This window comes from Crocuta crocuta, unplaced genomic scaffold (assembly GCF_008692635.1).
Source record: "Crocuta crocuta isolate KB4526 unplaced genomic scaffold, BGI_CrCroc_1.0 scaffold516, whole genome shotgun sequence".
Lineage (NCBI taxonomy): Eukaryota > Metazoa > Chordata > Mammalia > Carnivora > Hyaenidae > Crocuta > Crocuta crocuta.
In genome coordinates, this window is record NW_027529538.1 from 1554405 (window position 1) to 1571285 (window position 16881).

Genomic DNA, 16881 nt, shown 5'->3' on the forward strand with positions numbered 1-16881 from the left:
GGGTGGGGAAGGGAAAGAGGGTGGATGAGGAGGGATAAGGAAAGCAGCTATTAGTAGTCGCAAGTATTCCAAGAAAATAGATGAAGTGAATATAATAAGAGGGTACTACTGGATATATTCATGTAAATAAAAGCATTATCTTTAACTGAATTAACTGCCAGCTATCAGGTTGTTAGTTGTAAAGCTCAATAAAGGCTGTGCTGATTTGCTTACTGAGGAGAGAATCTGAAACATGCCAGGGAGAGGGGCTCTCAGGATGAGCCTAGAGGGTTCCCTCAGCTCTGTGGCCTCCGCGCCCGCATCTGTACCCCCCACCCCCACCCATGACTAGGGATCCTACAGGGTGCAAAGAACATTCTTGTTGGGTTCCATAAGGCAAATTGGAATGGTTCATCACATAACAGCCGCAGTGTATTTGCCTGAGAGTGGTGGTAACTGGCATGGAGTTCTCCTACAGGGAGGCATTGGGAAATGAGGGGCGAGGGGGGAAGAAGAGAGTCTAGAAACTTCCTCCCCATCCGCACGCCCGCCCTCCTCACAGTCACAGCAGCAGCAGATTTCAATGTAACGTAATTACTTTAATAATACATTTCTTTAGATTTAGAATTGCTCTTCTGAATTTAAAAAGCTTGGTCGGCCAAAAGTTTGGCAGTCATTACTTCCCAAATTTGAATCATTGCTTATTCATCTATCATCTTGAATTCCTTGACCAATGCTGCCTTGCTGAAGCATCCTAAGTCCATTCAGCCATCATCGGATTCCAACTCCTGGGAGACTTCTTCCGATGAGCTGTTCCTATGGATCCGACCGTCGCTCTTCATACTGTGGAAAGTCTTCTTGAAGGCCTCCATCATGGCGTGGGCCAGCTTCTTGGCCTCGAGCTTGCTCTCACACTCTACAGCATGGCAGTCCATTTGGTAGGACAGGTCATCATTGATCTCCCTGTAGACCCAGGCGAAGATGTTGGGGCTCACGTTGTGGTCAGCGGTGCAGTAAGCGATGCGCGCCACCTGGAAGGTATCCATGTGGACCGTGGCTTCACCTTTGTGGTCGAGGTGATGGAGCCACACTTGGAATGGTCGGATTTCCAGGAGGGCATTGGCCGGGAAGACATCTTCTCGGGCTAGCGTGTGCTTCTTCCAGAGCTCGATGACTGGCTTTTCTGTGCAGCCTGACAGGAACTGCATGCCTGTGGTGGGGACTTTACCCAGGTAGGTAACCTGCAGAGGGAAGAAACGAAGAAAAAGGGTAAGGTCAGTAGGGAGCTTCTCCTTCTAGTTGTTCACTCAAGTCACCCTGTCACTTGAAGCAGGTGGAGAGATACTCTTCCCGCTGCCTAAAAAAATAAATAAATAAATAAATAAACAAAACAAAACCTCCCAAAAAACTGTCATTGTAATTTTTACCTTTTCTCCCTAACAAGCTGACCACTTGGCAAAGGTACTGAAACTCCTAACGTAGAGTTGGATTTTTAAAAACCTAATTTCTAGAGACCCACTCTCCCTCTCTCTACCCCCTTTAAAAATTCAAATTAGAATAACAGTATGATCTTTTACATAATTTGGCATTTCTTTAAAATTCAGTATTTGACTGTTTATTTTCAACCAAACACATGCAGAACTTAATGATAGGAAGAAGTCAAAAAAGTGCTACATCTGAACAATAAAATCTTTATTCAACCTATCTCCTAGTCTGGTTCTCTTTACAGTTCTCTCAGTGTTTGATTTCACATAAGCCACCTGCTTCTAGCAAATGCCAAGGACACAAAAACTGTTCCATGTACATTATGGCTAAAAATATGATTGTTCCTTCCCCTTCCTCTGCAAGGTAACTTTTTAAATACAGCAATGTTCAACTGTCTTTCAACCCAAATGAGTTTTGAACCGGTGAGCATCTGTTTATAGAGATAATAAATGAAAGACCTGCTGATGGGTTAAGACTTGAATGCTGGCATGGGGCACCTGGGCAGCTCAGTGGGTTAAGCGTCTGACTTCGGCTCAGGCATGATATCATGGTTCATGAATTCAAGCCCCATATCTGTGCTGATAGTGTGGAGCCTGACAGTGAGCCTGACAGTGCAGAGCTTGACTGGATTCTCTCTCTTTCTCTCTCTCTTCCCCTCCTCTGTTCACATTCGCTCGCTCTCTCACTCTCTCAAAATAAGCAAATAAACTTAAAAAAAAAAAAAGACTTAAATGCTGGCTTATCCAATAGCTAGATTGGCAGGATGAAAATGAAGCCAAAGAATTCCAAGTGATTCAACTAATGTCTTAAAAAAACTTGTTTGTTATCATACCAAGAAGGGATTTTCATTCTTTCTATATATTTTCATTCCTCAAAATGAATGATGACTTGGTACCATTGGAGCACTGGCATTATGGAAATGCATTGAACTGAAGAAATTGTTTTCAGAAATAACAGAAATCATATATAATTAGGTTCAAAATTAGTGACATAGATATAAATACTATCAATTTGAGGAAGAAAAGATCAGAAAAAGGTCCATGGAAATGAGGAGAAAGGAGATTTGGGTACAGTGATTCCAATCACGGTGTGTGTTTAGTGGGGAGATAAAAACCATATACAAAAAAAGGCAGAACATAGAAGTTAAGTACTACTGCATCCTTTTACGCTTTGCTTCTCTCTTAAACAAGAGTTAACAGGACAGTCCCTTTAAAAAATAACTTCTTTGTGAAGAGGCACAGTGCTGCCCATTCTAGGCAGACTTAGCAGGAACCCATTATACACACTGGCANAGATGGCAAGGTCCAAAAATCTGTAGGAAGGAGCTAACGAGATTTGCTCACAGCACAATCTTTGAAGCAGGCAAAGTCAAGATTTACACCCTCATTCCATGGCTCACAGGTGGGTGGTTCTGGACAGCGAGCCCTCTACTATAATGCAAGGCAGAGCATGGAAAGGGCAGGCGAGGGGTACGCCAAAGCACCCTGAGCATTCAGAGGAGGGAGTGATGGCACCCTGCTGACGGGAGGCCTCAGGGAAGAGTCACCGGATTTCAAGACATGGGGCTCTCAAAAGCCAGGTCGGAGAAGCTCACCAAGGTAGGGAGAGAAGGAGGGGTGGAAAGGAAAGGGCTGGAGTGGGGAAGGCCCTCCTCCCCACAACTTGGGCAAATAGGCCACTTGGGCCTGATGGGACACGAGGCTGTGGCTTTAAGACAGCCCGGGAAAGAGACGGGAGGTCCCTGGCCACTGGATGAGAACAGGCTGAAGTCTGGAAGATGGCCCTGCATGCAGTCTAGGGAGCAGTCTTGATGGAATGCCATTGAAAATCAATGGTCCCAGGAGTGCCTGGAGTTGGCTGAGGTTTGAACTTGGAAGACCTGCTTGATGCCAGGAAGAAGATAGGATGGGAAGGGCTGAGGGCAGCAGAAAACACAGGAGCACAGCCAGGAGGTAAGAGCGCCTGGAAGAGCAGTGGAGGAAGTGGGAAAGGTCAGGCGGAGCCCGATGGGGATGACACTGCGGAGATGGAATGACACTTGGTGGCCGACAGAAGGGGAAGATGACACAGACAGACAAGCAAATGCCTCCACTGGCTGAAAAGCTCAAGTCACTCTGGGTTGGAGAAAATGCAGGATAAAGGGTCCTTGATTTATATACTTGCGGAAAATGTGCTTTCTGTATATGGTGCTTTATGATACCTTTATTCTTTTTTAACAGCGTTATTACCTTTTTATTGAGGTGAAATTCACATCACATAAAATTAACCATTTTAAAGTGTGTGATTCAGTGGCGTTTAGCAGTCAAGGGCTGCACAACTATCAGCTCTGTCTGGTTCCAAAAGATTTTCACCACCCCCAAGGGTGACCTGTAGCGCCCATTAAGCTGTCACTCTCCATCGTCCCCTCTCCCCAGCCCCTGGCAGCCACCAATCTGCTTCCTGTCTGGATGGATTTACTATTCCGGATTTTCAGATGGCTGAAATCACATCATATGTGACCTTTTGTGTCTGGCTTCTTTCACTTAGCATAATGTTTTCAAGGTTCATCTCGATCGTATCCTGTATCCATACCTCCTTCCTCTCCATGACATCTTTACTTTTGGAAGTTTAAAAGAAAATGGGGAAACTAGTTTCAGTGGTTGAAGCGAAAGTGCATTCTTTCTTACTATCCACTGAAACTTAGAAAAGAACCATGTTTATATTTGATAGAATCAAATATCGGTCAGAGAGAGGAAATCTCCTTTAATTTTGTTCTAAGCTCACACACACACACACACACACACACACACACACACACACACTTTTTAAAAAAGTTATCCAGTCCCGGGGCACCGGGGTGCCTCAGTCGGTGGGGCGTCCAACTCTTGAATTCGGCTCAGGTTGTGATCCCAGGGTTGTGGGCTGGAGCCCCGCATCTGGCTTCACACTGAGTGTGGAGCCTGCTTAAGCTTCTCTCTCTCTTTCCCTCTGCTCCTGTCCCCCACTCGCTCTTGTTCTATCTCTCTCTCTAATAATAAATTAAAATTAAAATTAAAAGAAAGTATCCAGTCAGTGCCTTCGTTTGTGATTTAATTAAGGGATGAGTTTAAAGAATCTTATTAGAAGCTGCAGATCATTCACTCCAAAAGAAAGCAATTTCACAGTAGTAAATATGTGTAGCTAAGTGCATTCCTCTGTTATAAATATTTATTACTTAAAAACTGAAGATTTTAAGGAAAATAAAATTTTATTTTGAAAGTGTGCTTGAGAGAAAAATGGGGAGGAAATTAGTAGCTCAAAGTGTTTAATAAATAATAATGAAAGCTACTTAATAGTACATAGACATTCATAAAAACAATTTTAAAACTCTAAGGTAGAACGCAGGACATCGATGTAACTTCTTGGTATTAAACTTATTATGGAAGTAATCTTCATTTTTGTGGTCCATTTGTATCACGTGGAAGGCACACTAAACATCAAGCAAAAGGTCCCAAATCGCCCTTTATATATATATATATATATATATAGCCAAATTTTATTGAGTAGTACAGATAAGATTAATGTATTTTNTGTATCACCCTTTAGACAAAAGGCACTTCATGTCTGCCAGCTTCACTGACAACCTCGTGATGAGGATGGAATACTATTATCACCCACCAATTTGCAAAGATAAAATCTTAGGACGTATGGAGGCACGTGGGAACCCATACTCTAGACTGTAAAGTGTTGGGCTTTCAGGAACATTTTGATGATTTATGAGGAAGACTGCATGAGATAAGGCCCCCTGAAAAGATGCCTGTTGAATTCCTGAACCACTCTGCTGTTAGGTGAGAGCCATGTCCATTCAATTTCACTTTTTACCATTTATTCATTTTCCCCATATTTTGACTATTAGAGAAATTTCAGGTTTCCATGAGCACCCTAGGCTCAGCGGGACCCCCCCCAAAGAGTGGACAGCATTCTTTTGTGTGGTGCTTTTATAAATGACACTCTTTTCCATGCCATTATGGGCCTAGGCATTTATTTAAAATTTCATTCTTGTTTTCTAATTGCAGAAACTAAGACTAAGAAAACTTCTAAAATACCCAGGCAAAATGGGGCACAAATGATATAATAATACATGTGTATAATTTATATATCACATATGTAAGATATACAATATCTGTTCATAATATTGATCTGTTTTCTAAAACTCCCAGGCAAAACGGAGCACAAATAAGAAAATAATATATATATAATATCGAATATATCTAATATCTTTTCACAATTTCTGTTTTCTAAAAGTCAAGAACATATAATCTACTTAAAAAGAACTCGAAGAACACAAAATGTTTAATCTCAAGAACTGCAGACTTTCGGCACCTTTGCAAGAGAGGCATAAACGTGTTCTAGCAGCAGCAGTCCTGAGCATTCCATTTGCTTCATCTTGCAACGCGCTTGTGAGGCTGCAGCGAGAGGAGAGCTAAAAGCAGCTCATGGGATGAGTCCTCTCCACTGTGATCCTGACGGGGCCTCCCAGCACACCAGATGCTCACTGGCCTTTCCACAATTTATGCCTGCCTTCAACTGGGATTTGCCATGGACACTCCAGGGACTGCAGCGCACAGACAAGCCGTGTTGACAAGCTCAGGATTAGCAAATGTGCACCCGAGAAGCCAGAAGATGGCTGACTGTCCAGATAAGCGGCTGCCGTCCTGTGGTACCAGGGTGTGCTCACCTCAGGCCTTAGTAAGGCTTGTGGCCGAGTCTCCTCTTCAGTTAAATGAGCCAACCTGGCCCCCGCCCTCCTAAACAGCCCCGGTAATGAACTGCACTTGGTTCCTGTAGGATCTCATTAACCTACAACATGAGCTACAGGGTCTGTCTACCTCGTGTCACTGGGTGGACCTTGGAAAGTCCACAAAACCTCTGTTTTGTTACCTTTGTGGAGTTGGTAATGTCAGAAATCCCATGAGTTTAGATAAACACAAAGAAACAATGTTAAGTTGACATTTCTTTTTTTTTTANGGAGGTTCCCTAAAAATGGAATGGAAGATATGAAATGACGCACCAAGACAACCACCCCTCAGAATGACCCCTTTATGTCAGCCCTGGTATCATCCATAAGGCCTGTGTTCCAGAACCCTGACTTGGTGCACTTTCCCCTCATAGGTCAACTATTGACCACCTTCCTGCATGTTTGCTAACCTTCTTCTAAGTTCTCCAGAGTCTGGCATTAACCCATATTATTGACTATAAGTCACTGAAAAAAAACAAAACAAAACAACAACCCACAAACCATTCAGGCTTAAAAAAAACCAGATTGAATTTCTCTCTTTAACTTTTTATATATAGTTTAATAGAAATATACCTGTGGCTCTGTTTTAAAGGGAAAACAAAGTAAAACTTGAATAAAATCAATGGTCTCAAAATACCAAAGCTGTGCGTTTAGCCACGTCCTCTATGGACTTGAGGCCACAGGGTACATTTATGTCAATAAAGAGAAACTCCAAAATACAGCGTATTTTGTAAGAGATAGCTCTTTGTATTGTTGTAAGTCAACACTGCTGTAGGGATTCATTCTCTATAGAGAGAGTTCGCTTCTTGCCACAATCTTCCTCCTGTGGGAAACCTTCTTTCCCGGCCCTCTGTGGGCACTTCCTCCCTAGGAGGGAAAACACAGGATTCAATGTAAGAGGCTGCTTTGGGAGGTTTGGATGCCGACAGCTGCACACCAATGTCAGGTCTGGTTAAGGGGAATCTTGTTATCCTGCCCACCTATGAAAGAGGTGAATGTTTTCTAGATGAATAAGTCCCTTTTGAGCCTCATCCTAGAGGGCTGTAATCTTCCAGAGCCACAGAGTAGATGAGAAACATTGAATCCTGAATTGGTCATTAAATGTCCAAAATGGTAGACAGTNAGTCAACCAGTTGGAAATATGCAGTAAATACCAACATCTTTCCTGTGGTTGCTGAAAGAGGCATTGGGCAAGAAATGTATTAAGAATGAATCATTCAGAGGGAAATAAACAAGCAGAGTGAAAACTGAAAGTTTTTCCCTATGTGTCATTCAATGGCATAAACTGATGCCCCAGACACAGACGTTTGCAATGTGTGAATGGGCTTTGCCCAATCCCAGCTGAAAAAATTACTTGAGAATACACACGGCGTGTGAAAATACATAGAAGACACGGAGCCAAGGGACCCGCCAGAGCGTCTGCAGCATTACCAGTGTCAGTCAGAAGAGACTAGTGTCCTTAGAAGCTCTCCTTGCCACCCATGACTTTTCCAACAGCCCATCCAGCTCTCCATTCATGAATCATCATTCTTTCCTCATCTGTGGCAAAACAAACCCTGAGAGCCTGACACGCATCCTTGTGGCCAAGCATGCACCACTCTAGTCCTTCCTCTTGGTGGCCAGTCAATATTTCATTCTGGCCTGAAAATCCCTTGTTTAGGACCCTGACTTGTCTCATCTTAGACTGGACAGAGGGATGGAAAGGCTAAAGACAGTGGCCCGTAAATGAGGATGTGGCTGGAATGGATGATCATGTAAGAATCCAAGCACCTTGTTCCCTGGGGATCTTCGACCTTCTAAGCTGGACAAACCCAACTTCAGGGCTACAGGAGCCCAGCTTTGGTTCGGTTTACTGAGAAGTTTCTTCAGAAAGGCAAATCCAGATCAAAGCTCCTCCAGAGGCCTTTCCTGGAATATAAAAATCCTTGCTGCTCTTTCATTGTCTGTAGGAGACTTCCTGTCTCAGCTGACATAAAGTAACATGATATGAGCTTGAGATGGAAAATGCTTGACTGGGAATCCTAATAGCCTTTGGGTTATAAGGCAGAAGATTAAAAAAAAAAGAAGAAGAAGAAGAGCCAACCCTGAGCCAACAGCAGAATCAAACTTTTCTTTTCTGACACTCATTCCTACCACACTTTGCAGAGAAAGGGGACAGAACACAGAGATTCACATTCCCAGCTTGAATCGTCTCCTTCCTTGCTGGCCACGGACAAGTAAGCACCCAGTGGACACTCTGAAGAAGGAGGATGGATCCACATGCCAAATACCTAACAATCCCCAACAGGAAGATAGACATAATGCTAATTATGACCTTGAACTTGTATTACACACTGTAAGCCACAAAGAAGGTATAAAAGAATAAATGCTGTTCACAGTGTAACCTATGAAGTCATTGTAAGAAAAAAATAAAGTGATAAACTTTGGGCTTAAAAATTCAATTTCTTAATTGCACATTCACTTGATTAGTATTTATTGAGCACCTATGAGGAACAGGTATATTAGTGAATAGAATCAATACAACTCTCTGTCCTCTTGGGGCTTACATTCCCAGTCACAGACGAAGGTTACAGGACTCAACATCATAGGGGCAAGGCTGGCCTTAGTGAGAACACATGCGTGCCTCTGTGAGCATTTTCGAAGAATCTGGAAAACTTCTCTTGCGTTCAAAAAGGTCTTTGCTCTCACAGAGCACAGTGGGGACCAAAAAAATAAATCCCTGTTTAGATCAGTTCCTCAGATCAAGCTGTAGCCCATGAAAGCTCATTAGTCTTTATACTCATTGTGGTTTGGGTTCATGAGATGTTTCTACGGCAGAAGATCAGGCAGGAGAGAAGCTATGGAAGAACATCAAGGGAGAAGAGAAGGTGTGGAGGAGCTGGGACGATATGGAGGTAGAAGACCAAGGCAGACTTTGCCTCCTAAACAAAATGGCCTGGCAATTAGAATGCCGTTGGTGACTTTACATTTGTCCTCGTGACTGGACAGAAGGGGTTCCCGGCCTCGCCTGACATCTGTGTTTTCACTCTCAGGAGGCTCTAAGTACATCACACCCATTTGCCTTCACTGAAATCTTGGGAGTAAAAATGAGTTGTTTTAGGCTACCCGGCATCTTTTCTCCTTTCCTTTGATTTCTTCTTTCTTTATTTTGGAGATCGAAACAGCGGGTGTTCCCAGCGTTTAAACTCATAGCGTTGATAATGATACTGCAACAAATTTATGCTGATTCAAGGAATATCATCAGCATTCTCAGCTTTTGGTGCTAAACGGAGCCGTTCATACTTGCCTAACACCACCCTTCCGTTGCAGAGATGGCGATTGTGATACTTGCCCTAAATCACACAGCTGGTCTGTGTGTGAAAGAGCAAGATGTGGGACACAAGTTCTTCTACCCTAAGGACAAGATTCTTTCCACTACCCCAGTCTTCCCTGTCGAGGATCTAAACCCTTTTATTTTCCATTCATATTGTCATCGACCTTCTCCCTGGCCATTTCTTCAAGTGTCCACACTGAGACTTGGTCAGGGACATGGAAAGGTGACAGACACTCTGCCAGGGCTTATTTAACATTCTAAAAGGAATTTAGAATCAGTGAAACTGTCCTTAACCTGAGATGTGTTTATATAGCTCAGGGATTTAAACCATGATGCCAGCATCAATAATTGAAGGAAGGAGACAAGAATGCATACTTAATATTTAGATATCATATTCCTAAAGGATTTTGAAATGGTGCTTTACAAAGCAAACAATCCCTGTTTCAAAGAATAATTACAGAGAGCAAATATTAAGCATGCGATGTTGGCCCTGACCCCACTCCTGTGGGTGGGGCACCAACAAGCCAGACGACACATGACGTGGGATTGCTCTGAGAGCCACAAGCTGGGTGAGCAGGACTTTACATAGCCCTCAACAAAGACATGAGAGCCTCAGAAGGCCAGCCTGAGAGGCCTGAGCTCAGCTCCGAACAGAACTGGAAACCTCTTCGGGTTACCCTCCAGGGTCCTACTCCTCAACCCTTGAGACTTCTACGGGCCATCCCTAAGAAGCCCAGAGGATTCTGGATCAAAAGTAGGATTTTCTTTTCCAAAGTGGGTCTTGGGTACCACTCTGAGGCCTATTTCTAGGCAGACCTCTTCAGGAGTAGACCCAGAGGTCCTTTGGCTAGATAGGGATGTGGAAGAATTTTTACCCTTTCCCTTAAGGCTACGCTTTGAAGTATTCCCCCATATCTGTTTGGCCAGGCTTAGTCAGCTGAGCCAGAGGCAAAGTGTGAGCCAGGCAGCCTACGGTAAGCCTGTCTCAAACAACACATTTTTGTTCATCATTCCAAAGGGGACGGTGATGACCCAGAAAGCCTCACAGACTTACTCTTAATTTTTTTCTTAATGGTAGCAACCATGCTGGCAGTAGAAAGTAGATTTTCCCAAGTGCATTGCCTCTGGTGCCCATTCATGCCTTTGTTTAGTGGTATGGATCTGTCTCGGTAACTTTCCTAGGTTATTAAGAAGAATTATTATTATTATTAAGAATGCTTTTTTATTGTTTATAAATTCTTTCCAAGTATTTGCATGGGTTGGGTTAACTGAACCTATAAAAATATTAATAGAAGTTTTACTGGGAGATAGGTTTTCCTTTTATTATGTAAATGTACATCTTGGGGGGGGAAGCACATGTACTAAGACCCAATATCAAAGAATTATTAAGTACTGTTTTTGTACTCTACTAAAGAGATGAACATCGCCTCAGCTGTTAAATACAGCTTCTGTCTCACAATTAGGTGTGTCTGTGATAGGTTTGTTTCTGTTATTGGTGTTATACCTTAGTTCCAATGGTGTAGACTGATTGGAGATGCTGCGCCCCATCTTGTGCTTATCAAGCAATCCCAGTGTGCAATTTGTCCTGTCAATTGGCTCTGGGACATGTGAAGTTGGAAACATTGGCACTGTCACTGTCAAAGACAGAAGCGATTTATCTGGAAGGCACTGAAGTATGCCCCTGAAGACAAAGTCACTTAATAAAAGTGACACCACATTGAAACATACATCCCCTCACCGGGCCCCTTCCGGTAAGCTGGCCCAAGGATGGTCAAACCTGGGGCTTTCCACTCAGTGGCACCACAGCAATTTATTTCATGACAAGTCTGATATCTCCCCTTCTGCTTTCTAATCAGTGGAGTATACTGGAGAGGGACAGTCAGCAGAGCTCTCCAGGCCCCGAATGTTCACAATGAGAAAATTCTCTAAATGACAAATCAATATCAAGCACACTGCTTGAGAGTCCTCCTGACAAATGGATTCGAGGGACCCACACAGGGGCGGGTGAAAAATGTCACCGATTTTAGTCCTTGTAGCACTTTATCAATTCATTTCCCTTACTGCACAATTCATTAGAAATGGAGCAGAGAAGGCATTAAACATTTAGAAAAATATCATATTGAGACAACACTGGGCGGGAAGGAATAAAATAAGCACACCAATCTATTGGTTGCAAGTCTAGAGCTCTTAATCAAAGGCCAGAGAAGGTTTGAGAGAAGAGAGGTACACCGAAGTTAACTAAACATGGAATAACTAGGTATTCCAGAGAGATGAACACTTATGGTCCAACAAACTGCTACATGAATGTTCACAGACGCTTTATCGGTAATAGCCAAAAAATGGACTCAGTCCAGATGTCCTTCAACAGGAAAACTGTTAAGTAGTCGGTGGCAGAGCTGTCCCATGGAACGACCACTGGCACCTGTACCAGCCAAGATGGCTCCCCAGGGAATTCTGCTGGGTGAAACTAAACCCCCAAATTGACATACAGTATGATCCCGTTTGTGTATCATCTTAGAGACGGGGAACATATTGGTGGTCGCCAGGGTTTGGGGTGGGTGGGGTGAGGAAGGGAGAAAGGAGGGTGTGGTTATAAAAGGGCAACGGGTTGTGAGGGACACCTTTGGTACCTTCGCTGTGGGGCTGGAGACATACCCGCACACATGCAAAAGTTGCATAGAACTAAATACACACAGAGGCATCATGAGTGAAGGTAAAACTTGGAAAAGCTGAGTAAGATGGGTGGGTCGTATGACTGCGGTATTACACCATGGTTTTGGAAAGTGTTATCGTAGGAGAAAAGTGAGTAAAGTCTTGGGGATTATTTCTTAATAACTGCATGTGAATCAATGATCCCAATAAAAATATCAATTAAAAAAGTCATCTCCTCCATCTTATTAAGAGTTGGTTTTCTAATAAAGCTATCTTTATTTATCAAAATCTGTTAATATACTTAACACTGTTCTGATCAATGCATATGCATAATAATTGTAAGGATAACTCAAGCCAGAAGATATTTAAATTTAAAGGCTTATAGTCAAAGAAAATAATTTTTGAAAGCTTCCATTATTTACATATTTTCCTTGCAGAAGAAACAGGACAGGATGGGAGATAAATGATTAAACCCCAGTTCTAAAATCTTGTCTCTCCCTTTATGTGACCTCACAAGAGAAAGAAATGGCCCCATTTAATGTCCTTGTCAGCTTGTTAATGACAGACTTTGTGCTATTTGCAAAGCAGGCAAGCTCTTATCTGTGGAATGCTAATGCAGTGTGTACCTGTTTCCCTAGAACTCTTCCTGGTAAACAAACCTAAAATCTATAGAGATACAGCAAGCACATGGCTTCTGGGAAAACGTCTCTTGAGCTATACACATCTCTTATACAATGATGTGTAAGTTCCCCAATAAAACTGAAAAAACATAGTGGCTGGCAGAGAAGTGCACTAGCCTAAGTGGAAAATGATATTTTTGAAAGAGATACTAGTTTGGTATATAGGTTACGTGCACTACATGTAAAGGAACCATGTAGCGATTTTATTTAAAATTACAGCACTTGAAGCAGGATAGAAACTATATCCTCTGCAACTGTTTAAACGTACAATGGAAATATTCACTGCATACTTAAAAATGTATGGCCAATGAGAATACTCATATATTTTGTAGAAGACTGAGTGAATCCCCTAGACTGTGTCTTACTTGACTGATTCTTACTTAAAAGATCTACTCATAATTAACAATAATGTTAACTAAAACTACCCTGAGATGTCTTCCTTGCTTACCAGACTGGTAAAAACGAAAGGTATGGTGAACCCTGTGTTGGCAAGGCTATAGAGAAACAGACACCCTCATGTACTGCAGCCTGGGGTGCAAACCAATAGAAGCTTTTTGGAGGGGAATTGGTAAAATGTAACAAAACCACACAAGATGAATGAATACATTTGTACTTGGCTCGGTGCTAATTTCAATGGAAAATAAAACTTTCTATGAGCATACACAGCAGACTAAACAACCTTGAAGATTAAAATTTAGTTTTTAGATACCTACAGCCAACAACCTTTTGATCAAAATCACCCCTTGTGCTGACTGGATCAACCTATTTCGGTGATAGGTGACAGATACTACTCTAATTGTCCTGGTGCGTGTGTGTGTGTGTGTGTGTAACACCTTTGATAACCATATATATATATATGAAATAGTATATATATATGAAATAGTACCTCTGACAATCAAAAATTTGCAACCACTCAAGACCTTTATTGCATTTACCTTCTGTTTCTAAGTAGAGTGCAATGCACGATGGAAAGTAATTTTTAATTACTAGCACCGTTATCTGTTTCTATTGTTAGTTAAAAGTCACCTAGGAACCATAACTTTCCTGCCATTTAACTACTGAGCTTCGCTCAGGAAATATTGTGACCACCTGATAATATTGCTACTACCAACCTCTATGGTAGAGCTACCACATCGAAAAAAAGCCCTGGAGAATTCTACTAGATTTCTTTGTAAGAAAGGAGAGCGGTATCAAATATTTAGAAATACAGGAGCAAGGATTTTTAGAGGCTTATGTTGCAGCTTTGAAGAGTATCTGGTTAAAGTCATTGCTAATGAGTGTATTCTTAAGAGAAGAAAGAAAGAAAGACGTTTCTCTTTCAGTGTTGGGAAAATAAGAACAAGGAACGGAGCGGGCTCATAGGAATCTTTTAGATGAATGACCACTTCAACAAGTCCAATTATTTTTAGTAAGAGTGTGCTTGCACTGGAGCAAAGCTTTAAAATCTTGACGGATTAAGGACAAGCAAGAAGCTCTGCTGTTATTTTTCAAGAAGCACCTGCTTGCTCAGCAGTCAAAAAAGTCTTATTTTCAGCCACAGTAGAGCCCTACTAGCAGTGCAAAGTAGGCGATCACTGCTCAGCAGACTCTCAACTGCTTCCCTCTGGTTGGCCCGAGTAGAAGCAAAGAGCCACGGAGATCATCAGCCCAGGTAAGCAGAAAACTCAACAAGGCAACTCCAGGAGACCTGTGAACGGCACCAGGAAGGAACAGGGACAATGTCTAGTCTACATCCTTGGGGATGGGTCTGAATGTCTCGGCTCCAGAAACCTTGTACACAGAAAGCAAAGACACAGACATCATGACTTCCAGATCGAATCCAAGAGAGCAGAGCTCTTCTTTTAGAAGGATTGTATTTTCCTTGCTTTGGGAAATACCTCTTTATAAAGGGGAATAGGTTCCCTATAAATGCACTGTCTTTCCCATATGGGTCTTTGCAAATTGACTTTTTTTTGAGCTCTCTCGACATTCTTCCGAAGAGCTGCTGTGAGTTTCCATGCTCTCACTTTCTCTCCATCATCAGCCTCACACGGACACTGAGGTGCTGGGTGTGATAAGATCTACAAGGGACAGAAGGAACACAGGGACCTGTCACTGACATAGCTGGTGTGGGTTCAGCTCATCCCTCCTCATTCACCGGACACGGAGTGTGACAGTTAATTTTCTGTGTCATTTTGACTGGGTCGTGGTGTGTCCAGATACCTGATTAAACACTATCCTGGGTGAGTCTGTGAGGATGTTTCTGGATGAGATGAACAATGGAATCCTTGGACTACCTTTGCCAGTGTGGGTGGGCCTTGTGCACTCCCCTGAGAGCCTGAAGAGAATGAAAGGTGGAGTAAGGGAGGATTTGCTCTCTTGGCCTGACTGTCTTCAAGCTGCGACACTGACCTTCTCCTGCCTTTGGACTAGAACTCAGGCTGGAGCTGGACCATCGATGCCCCTGGGTCCTCAGCTACCAAATGCAATTCCTGGGACTTCTTAGCCTCCATAATCACATAAGCCAACTCCCCTTAACAGAACCCTTTATTATGCAGGGTTGTGTGTGTGTGTGTGTGTGTGTGTGTGTGTGTGTGTGTACACACACACTTACATGCATAGAAATACACCACCAGGCCCTTAACTTTCAAGTTTTTAATGGCATAACAACATACTCAGCATTATCATTTTCAAACTCTTAAAATTCAGGCTAGTTTCATGTGAGGGGTTTACTTCCTTTTTGATGTTGGTCTATTTGTATTGGTGAATGAATGATAACAATGTAATAATATAATAATAATAACACCTCAGCTAATAAAATAATGACTAGTATCCTGAGAAAAATAAAGATATCAAAGAAACCTGAAATACAACCCACCTAATATTTAAAAGTGTTTCAAAATTAATTTTCCTCACTGACTGGTTAAGAGGAACAGGAAGAGATAGGTGGTAGTTTTAGTTTGTTCAGGGTTCTCCTGCTTTGTTCAAGGTTTCTCTACTGTCAGGCCTCTGTTACCACAGTTGGCAGTGATGTCTTATTATTATTATTATTATTATTTTGGTCAGCGCCCTCAGAAGGTAACGAGTGGTCGCCAATATTCATGGATGGGCCAGTATTCAAGGAAACAAACAAGTGTGGACCAGAATTCTGGGTGGAAGTGAGATGATAAGAAAACTTTCCTTTTCTGGCCACAACTATGACGAGAAGTCTCCGGAAGCTGGAAGGAGACTTCCGTTAAACAGCGCATGTCTCAAGGCCAAACCCACATGCACACCCAGCCTGCCCTCCACTCTCCTTCCGTGGATTAGCTCCTCTCGGCCGTCTCCCATAGCCTTCTCTGTCCGTCACAGCCTCTGCATCTCAGGTCAAGGGTGGCAGATCTTTGCACTGTTTCTGAACGTTCCCTGAATTTGTGCAATCACAGAATTGGTAGGTGGGGCTCCTGCTGTGACAGGAAGACCTCCATTGCTGGCCTCAAGCGCTGACGGCCCAAATCTTACTTGACATCGCCTACTTCTGTCCATAGTCGTTCTGGTCTGCCAGGTGGCAATTCAATCCGGGGTTGAAGGGAAAACTGATTCTATCAAAGAGCCTACCCACCGTACCGGGAGCCACGCTGCAGCAGGACAAATAATTCCTCCCACCGAACAAATACAGTTCAAAAAAATAAACAAGCGGGGAGGGAGGCCACCATTTTCCACAGTCAAAGCATAGTTCTAATACACAGACATACACACTCCCCCAATTTCCTAATATCCCTTCCCTGTAAAGCCTGTTGTGTGTGAATGCTGAGAGAAGAGTCAGCATCTCTAAATTAGAAATGTGTGATGTGTGTGTGTGTGCACGCACGTGTGAGTGCCCAAATGAACGAAAGACACGATGAAGATGATGCACTTTGTGGCATGAGAAAATGTGCCCCGGGTTTTGTTTTTGTAGAGGCCTGGCAAAATCTTGTGGAAAACAAATCCTAATTTTTCTTCTTAATTTTCTTTCAGAAAAAATATAAAATAAAAGCATAATTTAAGTCAAAGGTAAT

General features: G+C 42.7%; 1 protein-coding gene across 4 annotated transcripts in view; it reads right to left on the minus strand.

The window, feature by feature from the left end:
- Window positions 1–557: 557 nt before the first annotated feature.
- The window catches only part of PID1 (phosphotyrosine interaction domain containing 1), a 229392-nt gene continuing 213068 nt past the window's right edge, over window positions 558–16881 (minus strand). For all 4 annotated transcript variants that reach the window (XM_077761337.1, XM_077761336.1, XM_077761338.1 and 1 more), the window contains one exon: window positions 558–1220. In XM_077761337.1, the coding sequence (XP_077617463.1) occupies window positions 744–1220 (477 nt within the window). In that variant the 3' untranslated portion in view covers window positions 558–743. The remainder of the gene's footprint in view (window positions 1221–16881) is intronic.